Source organism: Sturnira hondurensis, unplaced genomic scaffold, assembly GCF_014824575.4.
Source record: "Sturnira hondurensis isolate 20B ecotype Veracruz unplaced genomic scaffold, ASM1482457v3 Scaffold0006413, whole genome shotgun sequence".
Classification (NCBI taxonomy): Eukaryota; Metazoa; Chordata; class Mammalia; order Chiroptera; family Phyllostomidae; genus Sturnira; species Sturnira hondurensis.
The window spans coordinates 47,665,543-47,690,290 of NW_028079044.1; the positions used below are offsets into that span (position 1 = coordinate 47,665,543).

Here is a 24,748-nt window from a genome sequence, read left to right on the forward strand (position 1 = left end):
GAAAACTTTGAATGTTTTTCAAGTGCAAGTGCAGAGGGAATTCTGCTGAGTTACAAATTGTGTTCAGTTCCTCCAAAAAACAGCCCAGGATGTTATCAGTGCTTCCTCAGCCACGAGCGAAGAAAAGATGACTCTGGACCAGCTCCACTTTAAGCATCTGCACCTCTCTTTCTTCTCCGCAGCCTCGGACCTTCTGGAGGGCAGGGCTGCTACCCTTTATTTGCACATGCCCAGCACTTGGCACGGGGCATGGCCCAGAGGTGTGGTCAGTCCTCTATGTAGGCACTGAAGTGGGGCAAAGCTCGAGGGCTTTATTGCTTTGTAACCCCGTGTTGCCCCAAGATGCTTCTAAGGGCCCAGGGGAACCACAAGGTGCCTCTGGACCTGCCAGTGGGGCATGGGGGCGACCCTCCGCATGGTCCCCTTCAAATAAAGCAGCTTTGATCTCTTGTTTTTCACATGGGGCTTCTACGATTTCTTTTAAATAAAGAATTCACTTAAAAATAGTTATTTTTTGCACCTCTATATCAAGCAGGGAACCAATCTTGCAAAAATGAACCAGTCAAAGATCGAAGATGTTACGGCTTTTAATTGAACTATCCACTACGAATGCTTGGTATATGGGAAAAGATGAAGAACCTTAGAATCTTTCTTTCAATTTAAGTGCTTCAAATGGTTCTTTTTGGCCAATTAATCCATCTACAGAAGGGGCTGGAGGAATGCCAAGGGGAATAATCTAGTAGCCTTCATTGATCTGTAAACCAGACGCTCTGCGCTGGGAAGTACATGGGCGGACAGGGGGCAGGCTGCAGCAGCATGGCATTTAGGACTGCGGATGAAGGACGTCCAGCTCCTCAGCTTTGGGGGCAGAGGCTGGGATGCCAGTGCTGGGCCCACCACTTGCTGGTTGTGGGAGCTGGAGCAAAGGACAGAGCTTCTCAATGCAAATCACTCTCACCACATCCCAGGGGCACAGTCTGCCCTAAAGCAGGCCTGGCGGGAAGCTGGGTTTCTCCACTTACTAGCTGTGGGCACTGGGCTCGTTGCAGTATGAGCATCCAAGTCCCAGTTTTTTCAGGTGTGACAGCTGAGAACACTAATCCTTTGCAGAGCTGTTAGGATGGTTTATAAAAATCATGTATATAAAGTGCTTTACCTGGTGCAATTTGGACGCACAAAAATAACAGCTGGTACTAACTTTTGTTAGCGATACCAACTTATAATTACACGATAATTGCACAGGTTGAATCAGACCAAAAATTATAAATTGATCACTCTAAAATTATGATTGCGCACTCTACCCTTCTTGCTAAAACGGTGCTCACATTTGCTCTAGTTACATCAAAATAGCTTCAACCAGCCCACTTAATACACCAACTGGGCAGTTCCTAGACTTAAATTGGTTCAAAAGGGTGAACTAGTAAGCGATGTAGTAAGAATTGAGCGATTGGTCCTCAGCTCTCTGGAAGCAGCGGTGCCGTGAACATACTGGGCGAAGGAGAAATGAGGGGGTTAGTGATGGAGGGGACTGTGGCCACTGTGCAGGGTCCTGTGCCAGCACCGGCCTTACTTTCACAATGCTGTGTGCATGGTTCCCAGCACCATTTGAAGAATGAGGAAACTGAGTTCCCAGAAGTACCTTGCTTTAGGGCGCACACGCCTCAGGTGGAGTCGCTGGAGTTCCCCCCAAGCTTCGTGAGCCTAAACCCAGCTGTCCACTTCAACTCCCCTGCAGGCCTTCTTCTTCCAAACAAGGGTGTACAGACCAGTGGAGTTTGAGCTGGCTCAGCCCAAAGGGTGGAAGACACAGTCTCTACCAGTTAATTCCCCAAATCAGCAGATTATAGCAAGCTCCCTCCCATAGATGCCAGAGTTCACACTAAAGGGTACCTTATATGTCTCATTGTCCCCTTGGGGGCTGCCAGCACAGTGGCCATGGGCCCCAACGTCACCTTCAACTGTGATCCATGCAAAAGCCCTTACTACATGTCAGTGTCAGTCTGTCTCCAAAAACATGGGGCCCACTCCCTCCCAGGGGGACTGAGGGCCACCCAGTTGAATCCCAGCATGGACGTTCAAGTTTCCCAACGTGCTCCACTTTGACACTCCTGGCCATTCTGAAGGTCGAGAGCTATGAGCATTATTAACGTCCACGTCACAGTGAGGGAGCTGAGGCTCAAAGAGAATTAGCTGTATCTGCTGCCTCTTCTGTGTTGGGTCTTTTACCTTCATGCTCTCATTTCTTCCTCATAACTATAGACACTATAGATACAGTTCATTCATTTATTCATTCACTCACTCACTCATTCATTCATTCACAAATATCTCTTGAAGACCCCTGCTGACACAAGCAGTGAATCAAATAGACAAACCAGAAAACCAGTTCCTGTATTCATGGAGCTGACATGAGGATGCATCATCCCCGTTTTACAGCTAAGGAGGCTGGACAGAGAAAGGTTGTATCACTCACTCAAGGTCAGTAAGAAGTGGGCCCCAGTTGGCCCTCATGAGGCCAGACTGACACTTTGCTGGTTATACACCCTTTAGCATCACACCCCTGTCTGGGGAGTGGACACGTAATAGGAAGACATGTAGATTCCTGTTCAAACACAGTGTGGACCTAGTGAGGGAATGGGAGAGAGAAGGTCCAGCCACCCATTTTCCACCACAGAGCTTTAGGATCTTCTCTCTTTCCATAAAGATAGGTTTTTAAAAAACAGGTTTCCCTAAAAGACCCGTGTGTGTGCACTCTATAATGCATATTTCTTTAAACTCACAAGCCTTTTATTATGCTGTTAAATATTACGTAAGCCGTGATGCTTAGTGGCTATCCCTTTTCCTATCATACAATATACCCAAACTTACCTAAGCCTTCCTTGGAATGTGTATGGAGTCAGATGAATGTGGCTCAGGGTCTTTGTTCTGCCACCTACAAGCTCTGCCTAACAAGTCATTTATTCTATCAGAGCCTCAGATGTCTCCTCTGAAAATTAGGGGAAGTAATAGTAGTTTCCTGACAGGGTTATTGTCAGAATAGATGAGGTGCATCAGAAAGATGGTTTTGTATAGTGTCTGCCTGGTACAAGATAAACATTCCATCAATATTAGCTTTATAAATTATGATTTCCAGATATAGTCAATCCTCACCATTATAGATAATTTTGCAAAAAAAAAAAAAAAAGAATCACCATCCACTGTAACTGCTGAATTTCTAAAGAGAAATGTGGCCTTATGAATGCTGTACGTAATGACATTTCAGAACAAGTTGAGAAAAGGGGTTTTAGGAAGAAAGAGAGAGAGGAGGAGTGAACGATGGAGGGGAGGGAGGAGCAGTGGAGAGAAGGCGAAGTGAAGAGGGAGGAAAAGTGGTGAGTCCGAGGACGACAAAGAAAAGGACGGGTGCCAGGAGGCACGCAGAGAGCCCGGGCACGCCTGCCTCCAGTGAGGGGAGCAGAGAACTCCTGGCTCTCGTCCCTTGTCCTGCCATGGTGCTTGGGAGGGCCACTCTGCCACAAGGATACAGGCCTTGCTCCAATTAACCAGCTGGGGACAATCCAGCTCCTGCTTGGCATTCTAGTGTCATCCTGTGACTTTTTAGCAACTGCACTGAAAAGACCAGGCCCTGTGATTTTCATTAAGATTCATCAAGGAAGACTTTTATAGATCCTTAATGAAGATATTGCCTGTAATGGAGCCCACTGTAAATTTGGTGTCTGCTCAGCCATCAAGTGTCCCCAAAATAGACCCAGGGCATGTGAAGAGGAGCCACCTGGAGCCGCTTTCAACCTGCTTAATGGAACTATTACCTAAGCCTACTTTAATTAATTTAATTTTATGAACAGGCATGCATGAGATGCTGTTAAATGCTTCATTAGAAATAAAGTTACAGTCAATTACTTTTGGTCATTCATTTAGCTAATATCATGTTTATAAAATCAAGTATTTTTTACGGAGTAAATTTAATCTGAAGCTTGCCTAAGGCTTATTATCTTCTGATTCTCAGAGGTTTACTGATTTCTCTCCCCTTTCAGTATTGGTTCTGCCCATTTATCAGGGATGCATGTGAGACCTAAGCTGTACATTCGTCCTTTGGGTACTGATGTAGGATTTCAGGCATCAGAAGCAATTGATGGCTCTCCATCAAAAGGACCGTGGTGGGGAAAGACAAGGACAGGAACAGGAAAATGGTTTACTTCGTGCTGTGTGTCCACTTGTCCTGACTCTCACTCACTCCTCAAACTTGTGATGGTCCCCCAGGTAGCAGCTAATTCAGCCTTTTCTGATGTGGCGTCCTGTCCCCACATGCCTGTGACTGACGGGTAGTCTCTATCACATGTTAGTACTGAGCTGTGAACAAGGGACCAGCATCCCTTTGAGTGTTGCTTTGCCTTTTGTGCAAGAATTTTGTCCCCCAAACAAGGAAACTGTGGGAGCTGCTGGGATCTAGAGAGCTACAGTTTGGACACTGTCTCACAATCAAAGTTCCAGCCTCGTACAGCCTCTGTAACTCTACGGAAATGCCAGAAAGAGGGACAAGGACAGACCCTGACAGGGTGGGGACTGTACTGCCACAGGGATCCATCTTTGATGACAAATATACAGGGTGGCCATCTAGTCTGGGGAAACCAGTCAATAAATGGTTTATTGACATTCCATGACAACACTTGTAACAAAATGCAAAGTATAGTTCCGGACTTGATGGCTTCTGTGGAGTTTTCTGGCTGAAATAAGTGCCTTTAGGGCTGAATAAAAAATTTCATCCCATGTAAGTGACAGTTGGTTAAGATTGTTAAGTGTTTTTAGATGGAGCGATGTAGCCAGGCATTCCTGAGAGTGCAGAACTTGACAGGAAGAGTGGAAATTCTAGAAGCCTGAGCCAAGCGCACCCAAGGCTTGCCTAAACCCAGAGTTCTCATTTATTCCTCCGCATCATGCTGTTTTGTTAACTGCAAGAATTAATGCTGGACCTCAAGTCACCTACAGTATAATCAAGGAGATGTTCAAGTATTAATAGACTCTGACTCATGTAGTTAAAAAATATCCTACTGAATTGTCTTATTCTAAAGGAGTAAAAGCAACTCTTAGTGAACTAATAAGAGAAAGCCTTGAGTCATTTCAACCATTGAAATCTCAGTTCTCACTGTCTCACTCCAGAACCTCAGGAGGGAGACCATAGATTGGATAAAATGGCCAGGAGGGACAGGTTCCTCTCCAGAACAATAAATGATGACACTCTAAGCACCTTAAAGAATTCCAATAGTAGACATTCGTTTCTTCCGAGGGCCATCTGTGCAGCTTATCTTTTGCTTAAGCTTAGCCTACATGCCTCTGTGGAAAGTTTGTGCCTGACTAGACAAAGAAGAGGTGGATAAATAGATAAAGAGGGTCAAAAAAATATGTATGCATGTGATGAAATACTACTCAGCCTTAAAGAAAAAGAGAATCCTGTAATCTGGGTCAACATGGATGAACCTGGAAGGCATTATACTAAGTGAAATGAGCCAGAGAGGCAAAGATAGATACTGTACATGTGAATCTATGAAAAAGCATTGCACTCCTAGAAGCAGATAGTAGGAAGGGGGTTGCTGGAACGGGGTGATGGGGGAAGTGGGGAGAGGTTGGTCAAAGGTACAGACTTTTAGTGACAAGAATTTTTTTAATTACTTAAAAATTAAGTTCTGGGGATTGAATGTACTGCATGGTACTGTATTTAATAACACTGTAGTGTATTCTTGAGATTTGCTAAGAGGGTAGATGATTAGATCTTGGCATTCTCATCAAAAAAGAAAAAATAACTGCATGAAGCCATGGATATATTAATTTCATGATGATAGTCATTTCACAATTTATGCATATATCAAATCACAATCCGATTTTTATGTGGTTGATAAATCACCAATTTTCAGAACTAGCAGAAATTTTGGAGCTGGTCTGGCCAGCTTCCTCCTTTCATAGACAACAAATCCAAGTGATCGCCCGAATGGACAGCCATGGTCACCAAGTGGTCACCCTGGAGTGTTGGTTCCTCACTGTATTTCCTGGGCTTAGCACAGTGCCCGACACATGGTAGAGCCAACACGTTATATGTTGGCTGATCTAGGGATTGATGAACAGAACAAGGCTTACAAACCTCATTAGCTTTAGAGCTGTTATACAGTATTGGGTCCTCTGGGAACATTGTGTCCCTTGAAACCAGTCAAAATGTTGGTGTAGGTCATCAAATTTTCAGGGCAAAACTCTGAAGTGCCCAAATTAACAGCAAAGAAGCATCTGCAGCATTTTCCGTTTACCGAAGGCTGATGAGAGGAAACTGTGGGCTGGAGATCATGGGCTCCTCTCTCCACGGTCCCTGGGGGAGGCAATTTCTGCATTTCTGTAGGAGGGGGCAACAGGAGAGTGGGAATTTCCTGTTTCTTTCTCCACCTGCCAGTTTGGTCTTAGGGATGGTGAAATGTTGGATTTTCATCAAACACCTCTTAGCCAGGCACCATAATGCCTTGATCCAGCCCTGGTCATGGGGTTGGTTCCAAAGGTAGGTCCCTGGGGGCCTGGCCACCAGGAGTATGGTTTTAGGCTCAGTCTCAAAATGACCAGTGTCACATCAACAGGGGAGGATCATATTTAGGGAAATGGCTTCAGTTAGGGGCCATCACCTTCCTCGATGTCAAGAGACCTCTGCTTGAACCCTGAGTGAAGTCAGGAATCTGTCAGCAAGCAGAAGGATCGGGAACAGGGTTTGGGCCACCACCACGCCCTTGAAAGGGAGGTTCCAATTCCTTAGATTCTGCAGCAGGAAGAATCTTCTTGTCTGTTTCTAGCAAGACTCCTCTTCCTCTGTAAGACAACGGCACAAGCCACTGTCTTTGCTGTGGTTGTGGGAGGATGTGATGCTTGCATTTCGGCACCCGGGGGAGCTCTGCCAACACTGAGCTTCTGTCCCAAAGCCATAAGCAGTCTAGTTCCATAGTCCTTGACTTCAGTAACTCCTCCCCTCTTGATCCAATACACTGATCAAAGCCCAAAGCACCTGTTGCACATTCATGAAGCCAACCCTGGGGGTGGTCCTTCAGTGATTTCCTATTGGCCTTAGGATAAGGTGCAACCCCTTAGTGGCTGAGAAAGTCCTGGGGGCCCTGGCTGCTCCCAGCCTGCGGCCCCTCTGTCACTGCCTCCCCAGGTTCCCTGTCCCAATTCCTGCACATGTCTACCCTGTCTTCCAAGCTCTCAACCCCCTCCAGGATCTGGCTATTCTCTACTCCCTTTTTAGGAAACAGTTTAGACGCCTCTGCTCTGGAAAGCCTTCTCCAGCCCCTTGCCATGAACTACCTGTGCCTTCTTTATTCCCCACGAGTGTCCTGGATTTGATTCATCACAGAGCTTATTGTAGCATCTTGAAATTGCCTATCTGTCCATCTTTCCCACTGTACCATACCCTCCCAGGAGGCATGCGTTATGCTCACCCCATTCCTTGATGGATCCCCACAAGAACACTGGCAATACAAATCTGTTGCACAGATTATTGAAAGTAAGGTACAACCAGAACATAACGAAGCTACTAGGTTCATCTGGGAGAACTAATGGGTATGCAGTGTTCATGAAATAAGTCAGAGGGCTTCACCTTTCAACCTGCATGTGATTTACCACCAAGGACAGATGGGGTGGTTTGTCTTCCCTGTTACGTACATCAGAGGCCTGGGATTATGAAGGAGATCCCAAATTACCTGATGGTTTTGATCATGCTGAGGCCCATTTCTACACAGCAGTGGGCGTGGTCCTGGCGAGGCTCCGGAAGTCCGGAAACACAGTAGTAGCAGTCCCCCAGGATTTTGATGCGGAGACAGTGATGCTCCTGAAGGAACAGATGGGGAAGGAAAGGACTGAGTCAGCAGATGGGTCCATGCTTCACTGAGGCTTGGGAAAGACGGAAGCAGGTTCAGGGGGTCTGCACCTTGGGGCAGAAGCACCTATTAGCTACCAAGGGAATTAGAGGGCATCCTAAATAAGGGTTTGAAGGGCTCAGGGGTGCAGTGGAGTCATGGAAAAACACTGGATATGACAGGTACAGGACTGTACCTCACCACTGCTGCATACTAGCTTTCTGATCTGAATACTTGGCATGTGTGGACAGGCCTGGCGAAGAGAGATCCAACCTGCACGCTCAGTGTCCCCTAGGAATTGTCCCCAGCACTGTCTTTCTTCTCAGGACATGCCTCTGAGTTCATGTATTTAAGCAGTCTCCAGCTCAACTTAAAAGTATAAATCATTTAGGGATTGCTATACTATTTCAACTCTATGTTAAGTCCTTTCTCATGTAGGTTATTGGCCCCTGCAGGAGAGGCAAACTATGTCTTATATACCTCCTTTTATTCATTAATTAATTTATATGTGTGTTCATTGAAAAGAAACATCAATTGGGCATCTATGATAAGGCAAGCGCTGTCCCTGATATCAAGATGATTATTAATAACCAATATGATGCCCCATATATTAAATGGAGTGAACCCTTAACCCACCTCATAGGTAGGTACAGGCTTTATCTTCCCTACACAGTTGAGAAATAAGACACAGTTTTTTGGTGGGTTCACAAGCACCAACGAAAAGGTTCACACTTTAGTACTGAATGGGAAGAGTCTGAATGTTGCAGGTTTTAGAAGCAAGAGAACTTAAGGCAGTTGTAGCCTACGGGCTAAGAGCTCTGGCCAAGGAGTCACCCTGCATGGATCAACTCTGAGACACCCTACATCTTTCCTGTGTGTCTTTAAATTACTTAATCTTTGAGCCTCAGTTGTCTCATCTGCAAAATGGAGATGAGAACAGGACTTGTCTCACTGAGCATGTGAGGATTAACTAAAATGATGCATGGGAAGACCTAGGGCAGAGCCCAGCAGATGGGACACTAAGTTAACATTGTCTCTGTGAGGGTGACTTGGACTCCTGTCCTCGTCCTTCATCTCTGTGATCACTGGCAGAGGACCCTCCCTTTTGGTTTCCTTGGATAGACAGTGGGACCAAATGACCTCTGAGGTGCCCTCTAGACCTGAAGCCTTAGGAGTCTGTGGGTCTATGGCTTTGTGGGTGAGGCCCTCCTTGGGAGAGCGAGGCCCTCCTTGGGAGAGCAAGGCCCAAGGGCAGGAGGAGGGGAGTTTTAGACAGAGATGCCAAGCTGCGAAGCACTGTGCTGGCTTCATCAGGAGTTGTGCCATTCGTTTATATTTGGGTAACAAATGAATGCAGCCACTCTCCCAGTACAAAACAAACATCAGACAAGGACAAGAGAATCAGACCCGGCTCTGGGGCTTCCCATCTGAGTCAGATCTCCAGGGTCTGGCCAACCTTCCCCAGTGGGCACAGAAGTGATCTTCATTACTCTGAGGGAACGCACAGCCTTCTCAGGGTTATTTTTAGGGGTGTGTGGTTCCTGTCTCTTGGCTGCTCCAGTGCTGCTAATTTTGGAGGAGAGCTGCCCAAGAAGTCTGGTCAAGAAGGGACATGCAAGACCTTCAACTGCTTCCCCTAGACCCCTGCAGCGTTAGGGCCAGAAGGGAGCACTTGGCCCACTGGTCCTGGCAGTGTCCAGATTTGTGGAGTCCATAGGACAGTTATTAAAAAAAAAAAACAGAGGGCCAGAGGGCCAGCTATAGGGCTCAGTTTTGTATTTTTCCAAAGAAGTATTAAAAAATCTATCAACAAACCAAATAACAAGCCAACCAACATTGACTACCCTCCTCACTTTGTAAAAGAAAAGGCCTTTTCAACACCAAAGAAGTAAAATGATGTATTCCTAGAATAAAGGAGAAATCTTTGCACTGAATGAAATTAACATTATAAAAGCTTCACTGTACTGCTGTACGTATATCTGTGTGTGCATGTATGTGGGGGTTAGGAGCAGCGACCCCCACACACAGTTGAAACTCCTCCATGTATAACATTTGACTCCTTCCAAAACTTCACTAGCTACCCATCATCCCTTGGCGGCAGCAGGGGATTGGTTCCAGGATCCCCCCAGAGACCACAGTGCTCAAGGACCTTACAAAAACTGTCTTCCACATTTGCATTCTTTCATGTATACAATAAAGACCTGACTTCTTATCTGTCAATTTGCAGGCACATTTTTCTGATTAACTCCTCTGAGCTGTTGTATGACTTTGATGGGAATAGCCAAGCAACTTGTTTTTACCAGAAATCCCTTTGTCAAGTTCAGATTAGGAGAGCCAGGTGGCTTTGAAAAAAGATATTGAAGAAAAAAAATAAAGTAGGGTGAGGGTCGTCTTGCAAATTTTACTGAGTTAGTTTTTTTTTAAATATTTTATTTATTTATCTTTAGAGGGGAAGGGAAGGAGAGAGGAAGGAAACATCAATGTATGGTTGCTTCTGATGCATCCCCTGCAGGGGACTGGACCCTGCCGGAAACTGGCCTGCAACCCAAGCATGTGCCCTGACTGGGAATCGAACCGCGATCATGTGGTTCGCAGGCCCGCACTCAATCCACTGAGCTACACCAGCCAGGGCTGAGTTAGTTTTAATATAATCCTTTTCCTCCCAACTTGATGGCTTTGATAAGATAAAAAACATCTTGGGAAATCCAGAGGATTTATGAAACCATTTGTGTAGATAAAACTGAGGAGATATAGGCACCAAATTATCAAAGAGAGTCACATCGTTGGGTAGGGGTAGGAGTCCACTGATTATACCTTCTGTATTTTCTGTATCTTTGATGTTTGGTTTTTACATAATGAACAAGCATTGTTTTTGTAATCAGAAAATAAACTATAAAAAATAAGAAGAGAGAAGACTCTCGGAATAAAAACATTAGTACCATTAATGCACTAAAAATAGGTGTATTAGAAAACAAGACAATTTTATAGGCTTTTATCTCAGCGTAGTTGCAGAACTAACACTTGACTGTACTGTCCTAGTAAAAAGGAGCTGTGGCTAGTCCCCTTGAGCAGCCCCCCCCCCNAAAAAATAAGAAGAGAGAAGACTCTCGGAATAAAAACATTAGTACCATTAATGCACTAAAAATAGGTGTATTAGAAAACAAGACAATTTTATAGGCTTTTATCTCAACATAGTTGCAGAACTAACACTTGACTGTACTGTCCTAGTAAAAAGGAGCTGTGGCTAGTCCCCTTGAGCAGCACCCGCCCCCGCCCCGGGCACACAGCACCTGGGAACCTGGGCCGCTTTCCCTCCCTACTGTGCCCTCACACATCATTTGTATGGTCATACATGACTCATTTTCATGCTCTCTGGCCATAAGTTTATCACACCATGTGTACAGGCCTGAGAAATACTTTTTTTCATGCAACAACGATCTTGAAATTCTTTCTGTGTCAGTACAGAAATAGCCCTCTCATTGTTTTCAGTCTGTTGGTCAGCTCTCCGTTGTGTTGGATTTTTCTTTACAGCAACAATTTAGGTTCTTCTAGTTTTGTCCGTAATTTTAAAAAAGGTTGAAGCTGTAATGAGGTCAATCGTACACCAATAAACTTGTTCTTCATTTTATAATTTTGAAGCCTTTATAATAATACACATTACTTCTAATTTGGCCGAGGAGGGGCAGGTAGGAACTACTTTATTTTTTAAAAAGATCAAAGACCAAAAGTTACTAAAGTTAGCCAAAGGCACTAAAAAGGGTCAGAACACTCTATTCCGAGCAGCCCTAACCACCAGGGCACAAGGAATGCAGTCACACTAGGAGGATCTTTAGCAGAAAGCTTTGAAGTTGCCCCTGAATTTTAATAATGCAGTGAATAAACGGGTACAGTGTGTGACATTTACATGGGAGGGGGTTTCTCTCTGATGTGCAACATAATGAACATCGAAAGCAAAGGCTCGTGGCAAGGAGATGGAGCTCATTAGAAAGGCGCAGAATTTTTGTGCTGAAAGATTCTAAAAGGGGCAAGTCCAACCCCCTTTTAGACAGAAGCAGAATATGTGACTTTGTGAAGTAACTGTTGGAGTCAAAAACATTTCAAGTGCGTGTTCTGTTTTCAAGGTGAGTGGAATTGTTTTCCCAGGCAGAGCTCCTCAGACTTTTCTACCGGGGTCTCCTGGGGTAGCAAACACTGGGGCCCCCGGGTGAACGGGGCTGCTGCTGAGCACTAATGGTACTGAGCACCGATGTGGAGCCTGTGTGTGAACACCCCCAGGTATTGTTTCCCTTGTCCTCCATTACACTTTTGTGGTAGGAGACTGAGGGGCAGAGAGGGTTCTGCACAAGGCGTATTCAAGTCTGGCCCATGCTCCGAGTCCCCTCCATGTGACCTTCCAAGCCATCCTGTAGGGGCAGCAACACTTCTATCCCCTAAAACACCTGCTGCATTGCTTAGAGGTCAAGGCTGAGCACTTGGCCTCAGCCTGCACCACAGATGCACCATCTGCCAGTGCTTCTGGGCAGATTATTTTACTTCTTTGAGCCTCAGTTCAGTCACTCTGTAAAATGGCAACAATAAAGAACCTTCCCCGTAGGTTTGTTGTGAGAACTAAATTAGGTAGGCCAGGGAAAATACTCATCACAGCATGTAACATATGCCAGGCAGTTCATGAATACTTAATAGCCTTCATCATCTAACTAACTTTTCTTAATTTAGTATTCACTTTTTCTTTAAAATCTTTCAATAAGACTCATCCCCCAGAAGGTGGACTACAGAATCTTGTACCTACTGGGGATCGATGAGCTGTATACCCCCATTCACTCCCCCTCCACCACTGGGTGGATGGTAACCAGGGTGAAAAGTCCAGGCTCCGGGACAAAGTCCACAATCCTTAAAATGTCACTCCATCCTCTCCATGGTTTGTTTTTGCCTTCCTCTCTAAGTTCGTTTCTCACTGCAATCTCCCATGCCCTTCACACTCTAACAATCTTGAGCTTCTTGTAGCTCCTCAAACCAGTAGCATGATTTTGCATTTTCATACTTCCCAACCTTTGCCCCATGGCTTAGCCTAGAAGGCGCTTGCTTGTCTAATCTGATGCCAGGAAAGCTCCTGCCCTTTCCCAACACCCAGTTTGCAGATGACCTCTTCTCTGGTTGCTGCCAGAACATGACCACCACTTCCCCGACCCCTCCAAGCATCTGGCTGTTCTTTCTTTTGTCCACCAATACCCTTGTGCCTATTATTGCTTGCGCCACACTGTCCTGCTGTTATTACGGACTTGTTTTTCTCCCTTATTAGACTCGGAGCTTCCTGAGAGCAGGCTCTGGTTTTGCCTTCCTAGAGTCTTGCACATTACCTGGCATGTGGTACCTAGTCCACAAATGTTGGTTGAACAGTGCGCATTAAATTTTACTTAGCAACCCTTTCCCTGAGTCAGTACAGTTTATTGTGACACTAAAAATTAACCTTGGTGGCATTGGTCAGTCCTCGAGGGAGGGCCATTTTTATTCATCTTAGCGTCCCTGAGCAGAAATGTTCAAAACCATAACATGAAGTACAATGACTGTGTGTAACTGGCACCAACCACCACTGGTGCAGCAATCAAAAGAAGTGGTGAACGTTCTTCCCTACCTCCAGATTCCCAGCCCTTTAGGTGAACCCAGCTCTGGTATTAGGGGACCATCTCAGTCTCCACCTCCTCTCCTGCCCGTCAGTGTCCTATCTAATAGTTGTCCGGTAGCTGGCTCTGCAGGTTCTTTGGCAGGTCCTTGTCCATCTGTCTAGCGTGTCCCCACCACTCCCTATGTCGCACCTTCCCCTCTGGTAATGCCAAATCTCTTCTGGTTTCTCCACACGTATGGAATAGCTAGCACCTTTACTTTTGTCCTCCTGTCTGTCTAAAATGACCTTCCCTGCCTTTTTTACCTTGCTAATTGATACATAATTTATACACAATAAAATTTTTCTTTTAGATAAATATGAAGTCACATATAAAGCATCCACATTACTCCCAAATCAGTCCAACCCCATGCTTCTGTACAATTGACCCACGCATTGTACCTGGCAACCTCTTATCTCTTTTCTGTGCCTATAATTTTACCTTTTCTAGAATGGCTTATGAGAGGAATCAAAATGCCCAGCCTTCTTTTGTGTCTGGCTTCTTTCACCTGGTGTATTGTATTTGAGATGCAGTGACATTATTGCATGGATCAGAGACTTAGTCCTTTTTATTGCTGAATAGTATTCTATTATGTTTGTTTGCTCCCTTTTAAGACTCAGACTAACAGTCACTTTCTCTTGGAAGTCTCCAATTTGAGGGTCTGTGTTGTCTTTGCATTCCCAGGTCACCCAGATTTACCTTCGCACACACCATGTTGTGCACTGACTGCTTCCTTGTGTATCCCTGACTAGACTTAACTCCAGGAAAGGGGGACGTGTGCTTTAGCCATTCCCACACACCCAACCCACAGCAGCAGGCACAACCCCAGAGGTGCTCAGATTCAAGTATGAACAGGTCTCTTTGGGAGTGAGGCAGCCTTAAAAAAAGACATTTTGATATGCTAAAAATAAACTCCCCCTTGATGTGGTCTCACTGAACTCTTACAACAGCCTGTCGGGTTGGGAGTGATCTATGCCCTTTACAGAGCAGGAATTAAGGAGGCCTATTTGAACCCAACACTCACTCTAAAGTACAGTGTGATAATGATATTCCTTTGTAATTTGAGTGGCTTAAGGACTAGGAATCTGTGTTTCGATAACAGATGTTCATCTCTTTTAACCTGTTTTCTAGTTTAGCTCTGATCAAGCCAACTGAAAATAAAAGTGGTGTCATGTTGGCCAAAAAAACAAAGCTCTTAAGTTAGGGCAAACAAAATGATGGTCTAGTAGATGACTGGTTCTTGAGAACAGGCTCATTCATTCCAGATGGCCAGGGTTGGCTGGGACACTGCAGGTAGCCATCGCCACCACATGAACCACCGTGGAGGCTGCAGCTGGATGGCACCTGGCCCTGGGCGGGGGGGTGGGGGGAGGCGTGGGAATAATGATGCAAGAGTGGAAGCAGATCAAAAGGACTTCGGTTTAATTGTCACTAAACCAGCTATCTCTCAACTGGGAAAATTAATCCATCAAACCTCCATCCAAGGCCTGTATAAATAACTAATATTGATCCCCAGAATATGTGAGGATCAGAGGTCTATGCCTGGGGACAGGATGTAGAACGGTAATGACATTGGTGAAGCAGGCTGAGTCCTTTTCACTAATTCTACATGCAGTCCCTCACTCCTTCCAAAAACGAGTCGGGAATTAAATTCAACTCACATGGGCCAGTCGATCAAATCTGGCAAAGAGCTCGTTGAGCATCCTGACCAGCTCCTGAGCAGACAAGGTGGTGGAGAGGTTGGTAAATCCTTTAACATCTGCAAAAAGAATACTAGACAATAGGGAAGGGATGGGGTGGGAAGAAAGTGCATTAATATTTTAAACCATCCTAGGACACACATCAACACCATCCAAAGAAATTAACCGTGGCCTGAGACTTTTGCTCTCCCTGCCACAGGAGTCAGAAGGAATGTGTCAATATTTAACAGATATCTCAGCAGAGAGAGTGCACCCAGGAGTTCAGGAAGGACAAGTGGGCAACGGAAAGTCCTTCTTCCTGGGCAGAGCTGTGCAGTGTGGGCAAGAATAACAAATCCAGAAAGGAAATTTGTCACTAGGAACAGATCAATTTGTTATGCAAAGCAAAATGAAGCTTTATGAATTATTTCTATATATTCACAATGAACAGCAACACAGAGCAAAACCGACATGGGGAAAAAAGTCACAAGAACTCATTATCTCCAGCTTATGACATGTATTCTACTTCACATTGTAGGCAAATGAAGGTAGGCAGTTTTTTCTCCAAAATTATGGGACTAGGTAGCAAACCTGGGAAACCTCAGGCAGAATAATTAATTACCTAAAACTTTCCAATTTACCAAGGATTTCAGTGAGGTGAGGTTTTATTCTATGCATATGTTTTGGCATAAGGGAAAATGAAGGGAAGGGAAAATGAAGGGAAGGGAAGGGGCAATTCTGGAAAGCCTTCTAAAAGCAAGGCACTGCATGAGCACTATTTTTGTTAATTCATCCAGTGGTCCAGTGGGGAAGGCATCCTTGTCTCCTTTGTGAATATGAGCAAAAGAGGCTCAGAGAGCCAGGAGACTTGTCTAGCCTTCCACTGATAGCATGTGGCAGAGTTAGGGTTTTCCACTGTAATGGAATGGTAGAGAGAAGAAAAGAGAAGAGAAAGAAGAGAAGAGGAGAGAGATGAGACAGGTAACAGAGAGGTGGAAAAGAATATAACCATTAACTGGATTAGTTGTTATTTGCAGCTAAAAGCATTCCCTAACTGTAGACAGAAACCCAAAACAGTAGTAGCAGCAACACTAAGAGTATTTACTGTGGACTTGAATTTGATCTAAGATTTCTACTGTATTAACCCATTCATTCTGCATAAGAATCCATGGGACAGGGACTGTTATTATGATCATCTCCATTTTATAGTTAGGGGAACTAAGGCCCGAATACATCTTGTCCGTGAACATGAAAAGCTAGGATGTAAACCAGGCACAGCCTGGCTCTGGAATCTATGTTCTTTATCACTATGATATCTCTGAAGGTGGAAAGTGCAAGGGCCTATAGATCATCTGGTTTGACCCACTCACTTTATAGATCCATTCATCCAAAGCCATTCATATTCATCTGTCTAGGGCAAAAACTGCTCACTCGTTCATTCATTCAAAAGCCAATTAATCTGATGACTAGCATGTGCCAGGCACGGGCGATACGGTGGTGAGCAAGAAGTACCATCACAGCCGCATGGAGCAGGCAGCCTGTGGAAAGAGGAAACGGATTCCCTGAGAACAAAGGCCATAAAAGCTTCACATGTGCTCAGGGTCCCAGTATCATTGACTTTCTCGTGGGTCTTCTTATGCAGCTGACTGTGCAGTGCATCTGCTCCCCAGCATGGCTTTCTTTCCTGTTGCTACCTATTCAAATCCTGCTTGTCCTTCAAGATTCCATTATATGGTAAGACACACGACATGTTTCCTGAGTGGAATCACCAGAATTGATCAGAATCAAGTCCTCTTTCCTCAGCATGTGGTTGTGGCATCCACTGGTATCTCCTAGAAGCTGATTAGAAGTGCAGAATCTCAGGCCCTACGCCAGCCCCGCTGGGTCAGAATCTGACTTAGTGAGAGCCTCGGGTGATTCTTGTGCACATTCAAGTCAGAGAAGCACTGGTTCAAGCCATACTCATGCAAGAGGGGTCTGTTGAATGAAAGGTCAGAAACAGAAACCAGGGCCCTGGTTCTCCCTGCATTGCTCATCCTGCCACCCCTGGGTGCTGGGCTCAAGGTCGGGTCTTTTGATTCTAAGCATAAACTTATAACTTTTCCAAGATATTCTCCTTAGAATATACTGAAGAGACCATGATCATTTCCAACTCTAATTTTGTTATATAAGTTGTTTATTTGGCTAAAAATAAGTGATGTTACCTAATTGTCACTGTGCAAATAGAGTCTTCTAGGAGGCTTTAGAAGACTCTACTAGAATTATGAACACAGGCCCTGTGTAGATTGTTCTTCCTAACTGTGTGTTCTTGGGAAAGTTATTTAATCTCTCTAAGCTTCCATTTTCTTGATAATAAAGCAAAGACGCTGCTCTGCAGAGTCACTGTAAGAAAGTAACATAAAAAACCGTGGTCCTCAATAAGTAGAGGATATATAACTCCTTGTGGAAAGTTTTGGGGATCAGAGAGTATTTAATAGATTGCCACACAGACAGGCCTCAAAAGGCACCGAGTTTTCTAGGTTTATTCAGTTTCATGTGCGCACACATGAAACTCTAGTCTGCAGGACAAATGTGGAGAGTGCCTGTGTTGGCAGGACTGGTTGGAAATGAACTGCCAGTTCAAAGTGGGTAGACTGAGAACATGTGAATTCATATGGCCTGGGCTGGGGCAGGAGGAAAGGCAGGTCTGCTGAAGAAGCTGACTGTGCACCAAATCCATGCCTCTCTGGCACTAGCGAAGACTAGTGAGCCAGGGATTCTGTGCTCCCTGTTGATGCTGGGGGAGCCGGTCTCATCAATGGCATCTGATGCAGAAGTGATCCAGATCATTTCTGGGCCAAGGTGGTAAAGAAACAGGTGACCTTTTCTAGTCTTTCCCTTCCAAGAGCTGAATGCCAAGAATTTTGAGGCCTGGGGGATGGTACAACTAGCAAAGGCAGGGGCCTTTGTCCCTGAATCACCCACCTACCAGGAATATTAGCAGTGAACAGCTATGTGACTAGTCTGTTGGGTTTAAATTTTTGAAACTAGGAGGTTATTTGTTAGAGCAGACAGCACAACCCTAACTAATATAAGAAGTGTCTTAAATCTATGGGGGCAGGGAGAGGAAAGAGAAATAGAATTGGGCAGGTGAAATTGGAAGCCCCAAAGGCTTCCAGTAAAGAGCCCAGTGGCCCAGGATCTAGTGACAGTCATCTCAGAGGTGTATAGGTGAAATCCACTGGATTCCCAATGTGTTGACCACTTCAGATATCTTGGTTTTGGGATTAGGAAACTAAAACCCAGAAAGAAGAAACAATGCAGCCAGTATCTTACAGGGGCTGTGGCTCCTAGAAAGTGTTCTGGATGAGAACCCTAGTCTGCAGGCTCCCCGTCCACTGGGCACTCTGATATCGCCAAGCTCGACGGCTCCTGTATGCCCTACACAGGGAGCTGATGAACTGTAGGAGACAGTATGGAGAGTTAGACATTGACAACAGACTGTTTTTGGGAAAGGCCACAAAACAACAGAACGACAGAAGAGCAACAGAGAAGAAAGAATGAACCCAGTGCACTGCCGGCTGTGAAGACAGCTGCAGGGTTGGGAATGGCTTCAGAAAAACTCGCTACTCCACAGCGGGCGTGCTCTGGGGGTGGGGGAGTGGGGTGTAGCAGCCGGCCTGACTTTGTTCTCAGACTCGGGCCAAGGACCATCTTCTGCCGCTGTTTTTATCCCTGGTCTTATTTTAGCCCCCAGCAGCCTTGCAGTGGACTGTGGAGACCCCCCCACCCCAGCTGAGTTCATCTTCCAATACCAGTGGGAGAGCCTTCGAGAGACCCAGGCCATAGTGGGTCTCTGTAGGTTCTCTACCCCTTAGAAAGGACTCCTTTACTGCAAGCTGAGGCCACTGCGAGACGGAAAGGCACCAAACTCAATTCTACCTTAGGGTGCCGTGGAATTCCAGGAAAGGGTCTCAGAGCATCAGAACTCAGTTTATTGGTGTAAAATGAATGGGCGGAGTGGAGGGGGCAGAAGTATTAGTTGAACTAGACTAAAAGGAAGCACCGAAAACGGACGCGTGCAGAAAGCAAGCCGCACATTGTCGTTTCTTAATCCTAAGGGTCCCAAGTATGCGGGTGTGGGAGAGCTGGCTTGTGTATTTTCTCCATTTTTTTCTTAATTAAGGGTAGTTTCTGCCCCACCTCTTTCTCCATGGTAACAGGCACTCTCAGAAGCTGTCACATACTTATATTGATTTTTACATTAATATATAATACACATATTTTACATCTGGTTGTAGATACATAGACCACTGTGCTGCCTTCACTTGTGCTGATCACTTTGTCCAAGTCGCCTGTCCTTGCCTTTTCCTCTTGCCTGATTCAATGTTAAAAAATGCAAATGAGAAGCATCTCTTTTTAAAGGTTTCTCTATCCACACACATCCCTCCTCTCCCTGCCCCTCACACACCACAGGTCTTTCTCTTTGCATGGTCTCTTGGCACCCTTTGCTCACTTTAATAGAGCCCTGCCCTGAATATCATTATAGGTACTGCCTGGGACCTGTTGTTCTAGACTTGGTATTATTGATAAGGTCCTGTGATCTGTGGGACCAGCTCCTAGATCTGGGGTGTGCCTTTCACCAGAGCAGCCATTTGACTGAGGGCTCTTTGTACACCCCAGTCTCCAGAGCCGTGTAGCCCAACTCTGGAATGAGACCCAGAGACCCACCGAGTCTGACTGTTCTGCGAAAGGGCCGGGTGAGAATCTCGCGCCCTGCCGGACTTGCTTCCCAATGAGTGTCCCTGCTTGCCCGGCACAGAAAGGTCAGAGATGCTGGTAGGCGGGAAATTGTCCCTCCTTTGGAACAGCGTTGGGGGCCTAGGAACCAAGAAGGTACATTAGGTTTTTTAGAGCTGGTCAGTGTATGGACTCCCCCGCCCTGTCTGGGGAGTTCCCACACTGTGATATTTGGTGAGAGGGAGATAAGTTCTACTGTACAAGCTGAAAAGGGCAGATGTTTGCCTTTCAGTCACTTGTTGCCAGTTACTGGGCTCAGCCACTGGGTCACATCAGTCCCAGGCTTTAACTTGAGACGCAAAGAGGCAGGAGGAGCGGAGAGTGGGGGCAGGGCAAAGGCAGCCAGATCCGGATCCTGGGCTGCTGGAGGGACGGTGGAGGTGACAGCTGTGTGGGGACAGGATTGGCAGCACAAGCGATGGATTCTTTTTTTTTTTAAGATTTTATTTTATTTATTTATTTTTAGACACAGGAGATAGACACAGGAGAAGGAAAGGAGAAAGAGAGACAGACATGTGCCCTGACTGGGAATCAAACCAGCAACCACTTGGTTTGCAGGCCTGTGCTCAATCCACTGAGCTATGCCAGCTGGGGCCACAAGCGGTGGATTCTTCAGAAATAGTGGCACCTGGGTCCTCACTGGCCTAGTGCTCTGCTGTGATTTTGGCCATGCCTCTGGCTTTATTCTGGCTTGTTTCCTGAGACTACCTCTCTCTTTTTCCCCCAGTTATTCTATAGCCATCATGTAGCCTTTCAGGACATTTAATCAGCCAGGGTTGGCTTCTTTTTCGCTTGCCCCTAGAAACCGTGTATGAAACACCTACAGTAGACCTAACACTCTACTACATGCTTACCTCATTCTGTGCTTTGTATATATGTTTCCTCAGTGCAGGTGACTATAAAAACACCCATTTTGCAGAAAAAGATCCTGAGATTCAGGTGTGTAAATTTCCCAAGGTGGCATAAAAGGAAGAGGTCGAATTGGGGTCCTAAAGCTGCTCTGCCTCACTAAGGAGCCCACCCTCTATTTTCAGTGCTCAGCATGTTGTCCAGTGTAGTCGTGGGCACAGAGAAGGCACTGATGGGTGAGTGGGTAGATGAGTGGGTGGATGAGTGGGGAGAGGAGGGGCAGATGATGACGGATAGATGTGGATGGTTGGATGTGCAGAAGGGGATGGATAGGCAGATGGACAGGTAGGTGACAGGACAGATGGATGGCTAGATAGATGGGTGAACAAGTGGGTGGATGAATGGATGGGTGGTTGGCCAGAAATATGTGTGCAAAAAGCAAAAAAAGCTGTAGTCCTTTTTGTATTGTTTTATGATGCTTATGAGGGATATAAGGCGATGTATGTCATCACCCTTGAGGGTTCCACATCGCATTCGGGGGTTAGCTTTCCAATCACATTGAGAAAACTTTTGGCTTTCTTACGCAAAAATGTAAAGGTGGGGAAACTACTGAAGGGAAGCCAAGCAGAAAGTCAACAAGCAAATATAACTGCATTTCTCTGCCAGTCTTCTTGAGCCTCAATTTGGAAACACAGAGCCATGTCATGAATAATGACTCCTGAATGAATTAGTCAGCCAATGAAAAACAGCCCTGACATGCAGGCAGACATTATGGCAGTGCGATGAGAGCAGCCGGGCGCGCAGGGATCACGCGGAGAAGGGGTGGGGTGTACCGTTTCTTACCTGACGTTCTCGTAGCGATGGATGTAGATCCGGTGGAACTGGTGCTGTAGGTGCTCGTCTTCCACGTTGGTCATGTCATTGATCATTTCCAGGACGACAAATCGGGGGAGCACAGACAGCACAAGTCGTTCCTGGGACAAAGCAATGAAGAGGGACAGTCTTGTTAGGCTGAACACTGAGTCTTAGAGGGGTGAGTAGCTGGTGTGGAAGCCAGGAGGCTCTCGGCTGAATTTCCGGAGGTAGTGTTAATCTCATCCCATGTCTGTGAGCATGACAAATATCTATTGGCTACTTGTTACTTGCCTGGCACTGTGCTGGGTGTCGGGTATACAGTGGTGAACCAAAGGGATGGCCGTCCTACCATTGTGGAACTTATATCCCAGTGGGTACAGATGTTAAATTTAACACATTTACAAAATGTGACAAGTGCCATGTAAGAACAGGTGATGATCACAGTATGATGGCTGATGACAACAGGTACCTACACATTTCCCCTGAGCCAGCCCGGTGCAGTGCGAGGGAAAGAGAGTGCCAGGAAAAGGAAACAGCAAGTGACAATGTTCTGATGCAAAAAAAAAAGAAGAAGAAGAAATGGTGTGGCTGGAAGGTGGTGACAGAGAGTGCGGGGACAAGCGATGTGGTAGGAGGTTGGAGGTGGAGATAAATCTTGCAGACCTACGTAAGGTCTACAGCATTTCATTCCAACTACAACTGGAAGCCACTAAGTGGTACTCAGCAGGAGTGACAAAAAGATTCAGATTTTAAAAGACTATCATGGCTGTGTTTTGGAGAATGAATTGTGGGGAGGGAGCCAAGGGTAGAGGTGGAGAGGCCCACTGGGGCAGACCCTGCGGTGGCCCAGGTGAGAGGTGATGTGTGACATTGTCTAAAGGGTTGGAAGCCAACTGAGATGGTGGGAGAGAAAGAGGGCATTACCATGGTGATGGCTGGGTTTTGAGTTTGGTTGATGGAGAGAGGGTGCTACATTTATTGAAAAACGGGAACCTACGAGAGAATCCAGGCTTAGGAGGCACCAACTCTTTATCAAGAGGAGAGGAAATGAGACCCACGCAGCCTGAAAAGTAGGGACCTAACACTTGATGGATAATATTCTTCACTGTGATCAACATGGTAGATAAAAAGAACAAAATGACTGCTTCACTAGCAACATGAACTGAATCCTTAAAAGACTGTGTTATGGCCACTAGGCAAGAGTCTGGCTTATTTGCCGTATGATATGCTGTAGTGTGGAACCGAGTTTAAGACAGGTGTGCTGTACTCAGGGCAGTTTCTCCCGTCTTCATGTTTTTTATGGGTTTCAAGCATTTCCAGCATTCGTTCTTTCATCTGTTCCTCACAAAACCCGGGAAGTAAGCAGGTACAAATACTCTTCATTTAACGGGCAGACTGGGTCTGGGAGAGGTCAAATTCCATGCGTGACCTGAACAGTTACCAGGTGGCGGCACCAGGATGCCGTTCCTCACCTGCTGCTGCTGGATGGGTTCTTGGTGAGTTGGGGAAGGCCTGGTTCTGATGGGAGTTCGATTCTGCCTCCAACAGTTAACAGCAGCGTGGCATTGGGTGGGCCACGTCACCTCTGTGCCTTTGGTTCCTAGTTTGGCAAATGGCATGATATCATCTACTTCACAGGGCTGCTGTGAGCATTCAATGAAATACAACACAGGGGCAGGCAAAAGGGGGGTTACAGTTGTAACACAAATAAATAATATAATAAATAATAATACCAGAACACACCGTATCATGTACGCACAACTGTAAACCTACGTTTGCCCACCCCTGTAATGTGAGGGGCCTGGCGTCAACTCCCTTCCTTCTCTCTGCTCTATCTAGCCCTGCTCCCATGCAAAGGGCTTCACGAATGAAGTGCTCACTGCGCTTCCTGTGATGAGCTTTTCCCTCTCTTGAAAGCTGTCTTATCCTGAGATTAAGAGCCACACTTCCTGCAAGTGCCCTGGCATCATGATCGTTCCGTGCTCGTTACTGTGATCAGTCAACTGTTCACGCAATCACTGCAGCTTTGAGGGGCACTGGTGTCTGGAAACAGTGGGTGCTAATGAACTATTTCCTGAACAAACACACAGACACATGCGTGTCAGAGACTGTGCCCAACTCATGGGTACATCCCCTGCAGGTGCCAGCAGAGTTCCTGGGGCAGGACAATTGTTTGTTAAATCCATTCTTTACATGGCAACGCACATTGGATCCTCAAGCGGGACATGGATGCTTTCAAGGGGGGCTTTTGAAATGAAATTTTAGTAGCAACACTCTCCAGCTCTAGGCTCACCAGCTTCCAGTTACTCCTGCTACTACCTGTCAACTGCCCCAGTTCCTCCCTTTGCACAGCATTTTCGGCAGGACATGGGGATTTGCCTGGAGTCTGCTTGTAGAAGCCCACTTTCGACACTTTAGTTTCCTTCAGATTTGTTGACTGCTTGGGAAACAGCATTCAAATCCCCTGAAAACACAATTTAAAAGAAAATGGGAATGTTTGCCCCCTAATACAATTCCTCACTCCCTCTGAGGCACAATAAATGGTTTCCAGCTTTGGAGAACAGAGATATCAGAATCCCTCCTGGAGCCAGACTGGGACCCAGGGTGGCCTTTGAGCTCTGTTCAGCACATTTGTTTCCTCTTTGGGTTTTTTCCGTTTGCATGAAAAGAGACCCTGGTTGATTCCAAGTGCATGGGGGGCTGCCGTCTGGATGTCCCCCTCATCTCACGTGATGTGCAGTATTCACGTCACCAGGATGCTTCTTCACGGGCATCGGTTGCTACAGTACACCCCAGGGGAGGCAAGGTGAAAACATGGAGAGATTCAGGATTTGTATTTTATGCAAAAAGAGACAGGGCAGTCCCCACACAGGCAGCACTGCTTCTGGGCTTGCATGCAGCAGAACCTCTGAATGGCTTCTGCAAGAACTGGCCCCACTCAGGCTCTTGCAAACTGAGAGGCCTCTGATTAACCTCTCTCTTTGCAGAGAAAATCCAGGTATGGGTGAGAGACTAGTCTGGGGCTGCAGACAATAGCTTCTTTTAATTG

At 46.0% G+C, this 24,748-nt stretch overlaps 1 protein-coding gene across 3 annotated transcripts in view; it reads right to left on the reverse strand.

Moving 5' to 3' along the window:
- Positions 1-24,748, reverse strand: part of ADCY8 (adenylate cyclase 8) — a 157,120-nt gene that overhangs the window by 81,438 nt on the left and 50,934 nt on the right. For all 3 annotated transcript variants that reach the window (XM_037048562.1, XM_037048561.1, XM_037048560.1), the window contains exons 3-5: positions 21,688-21,818; positions 15,199-15,310; positions 7,722-7,849 (exon numbers count right to left, since the gene is read on the reverse strand). In XM_037048562.1, coding sequence (XP_036904457.1) covers positions 7,722-7,849; positions 15,199-15,310; positions 21,688-21,818 — 371 coding nt within the window. The remainder of the gene's footprint in view (positions 1-7,721; positions 7,850-15,198; positions 15,311-21,687; positions 21,819-24,748) is intronic.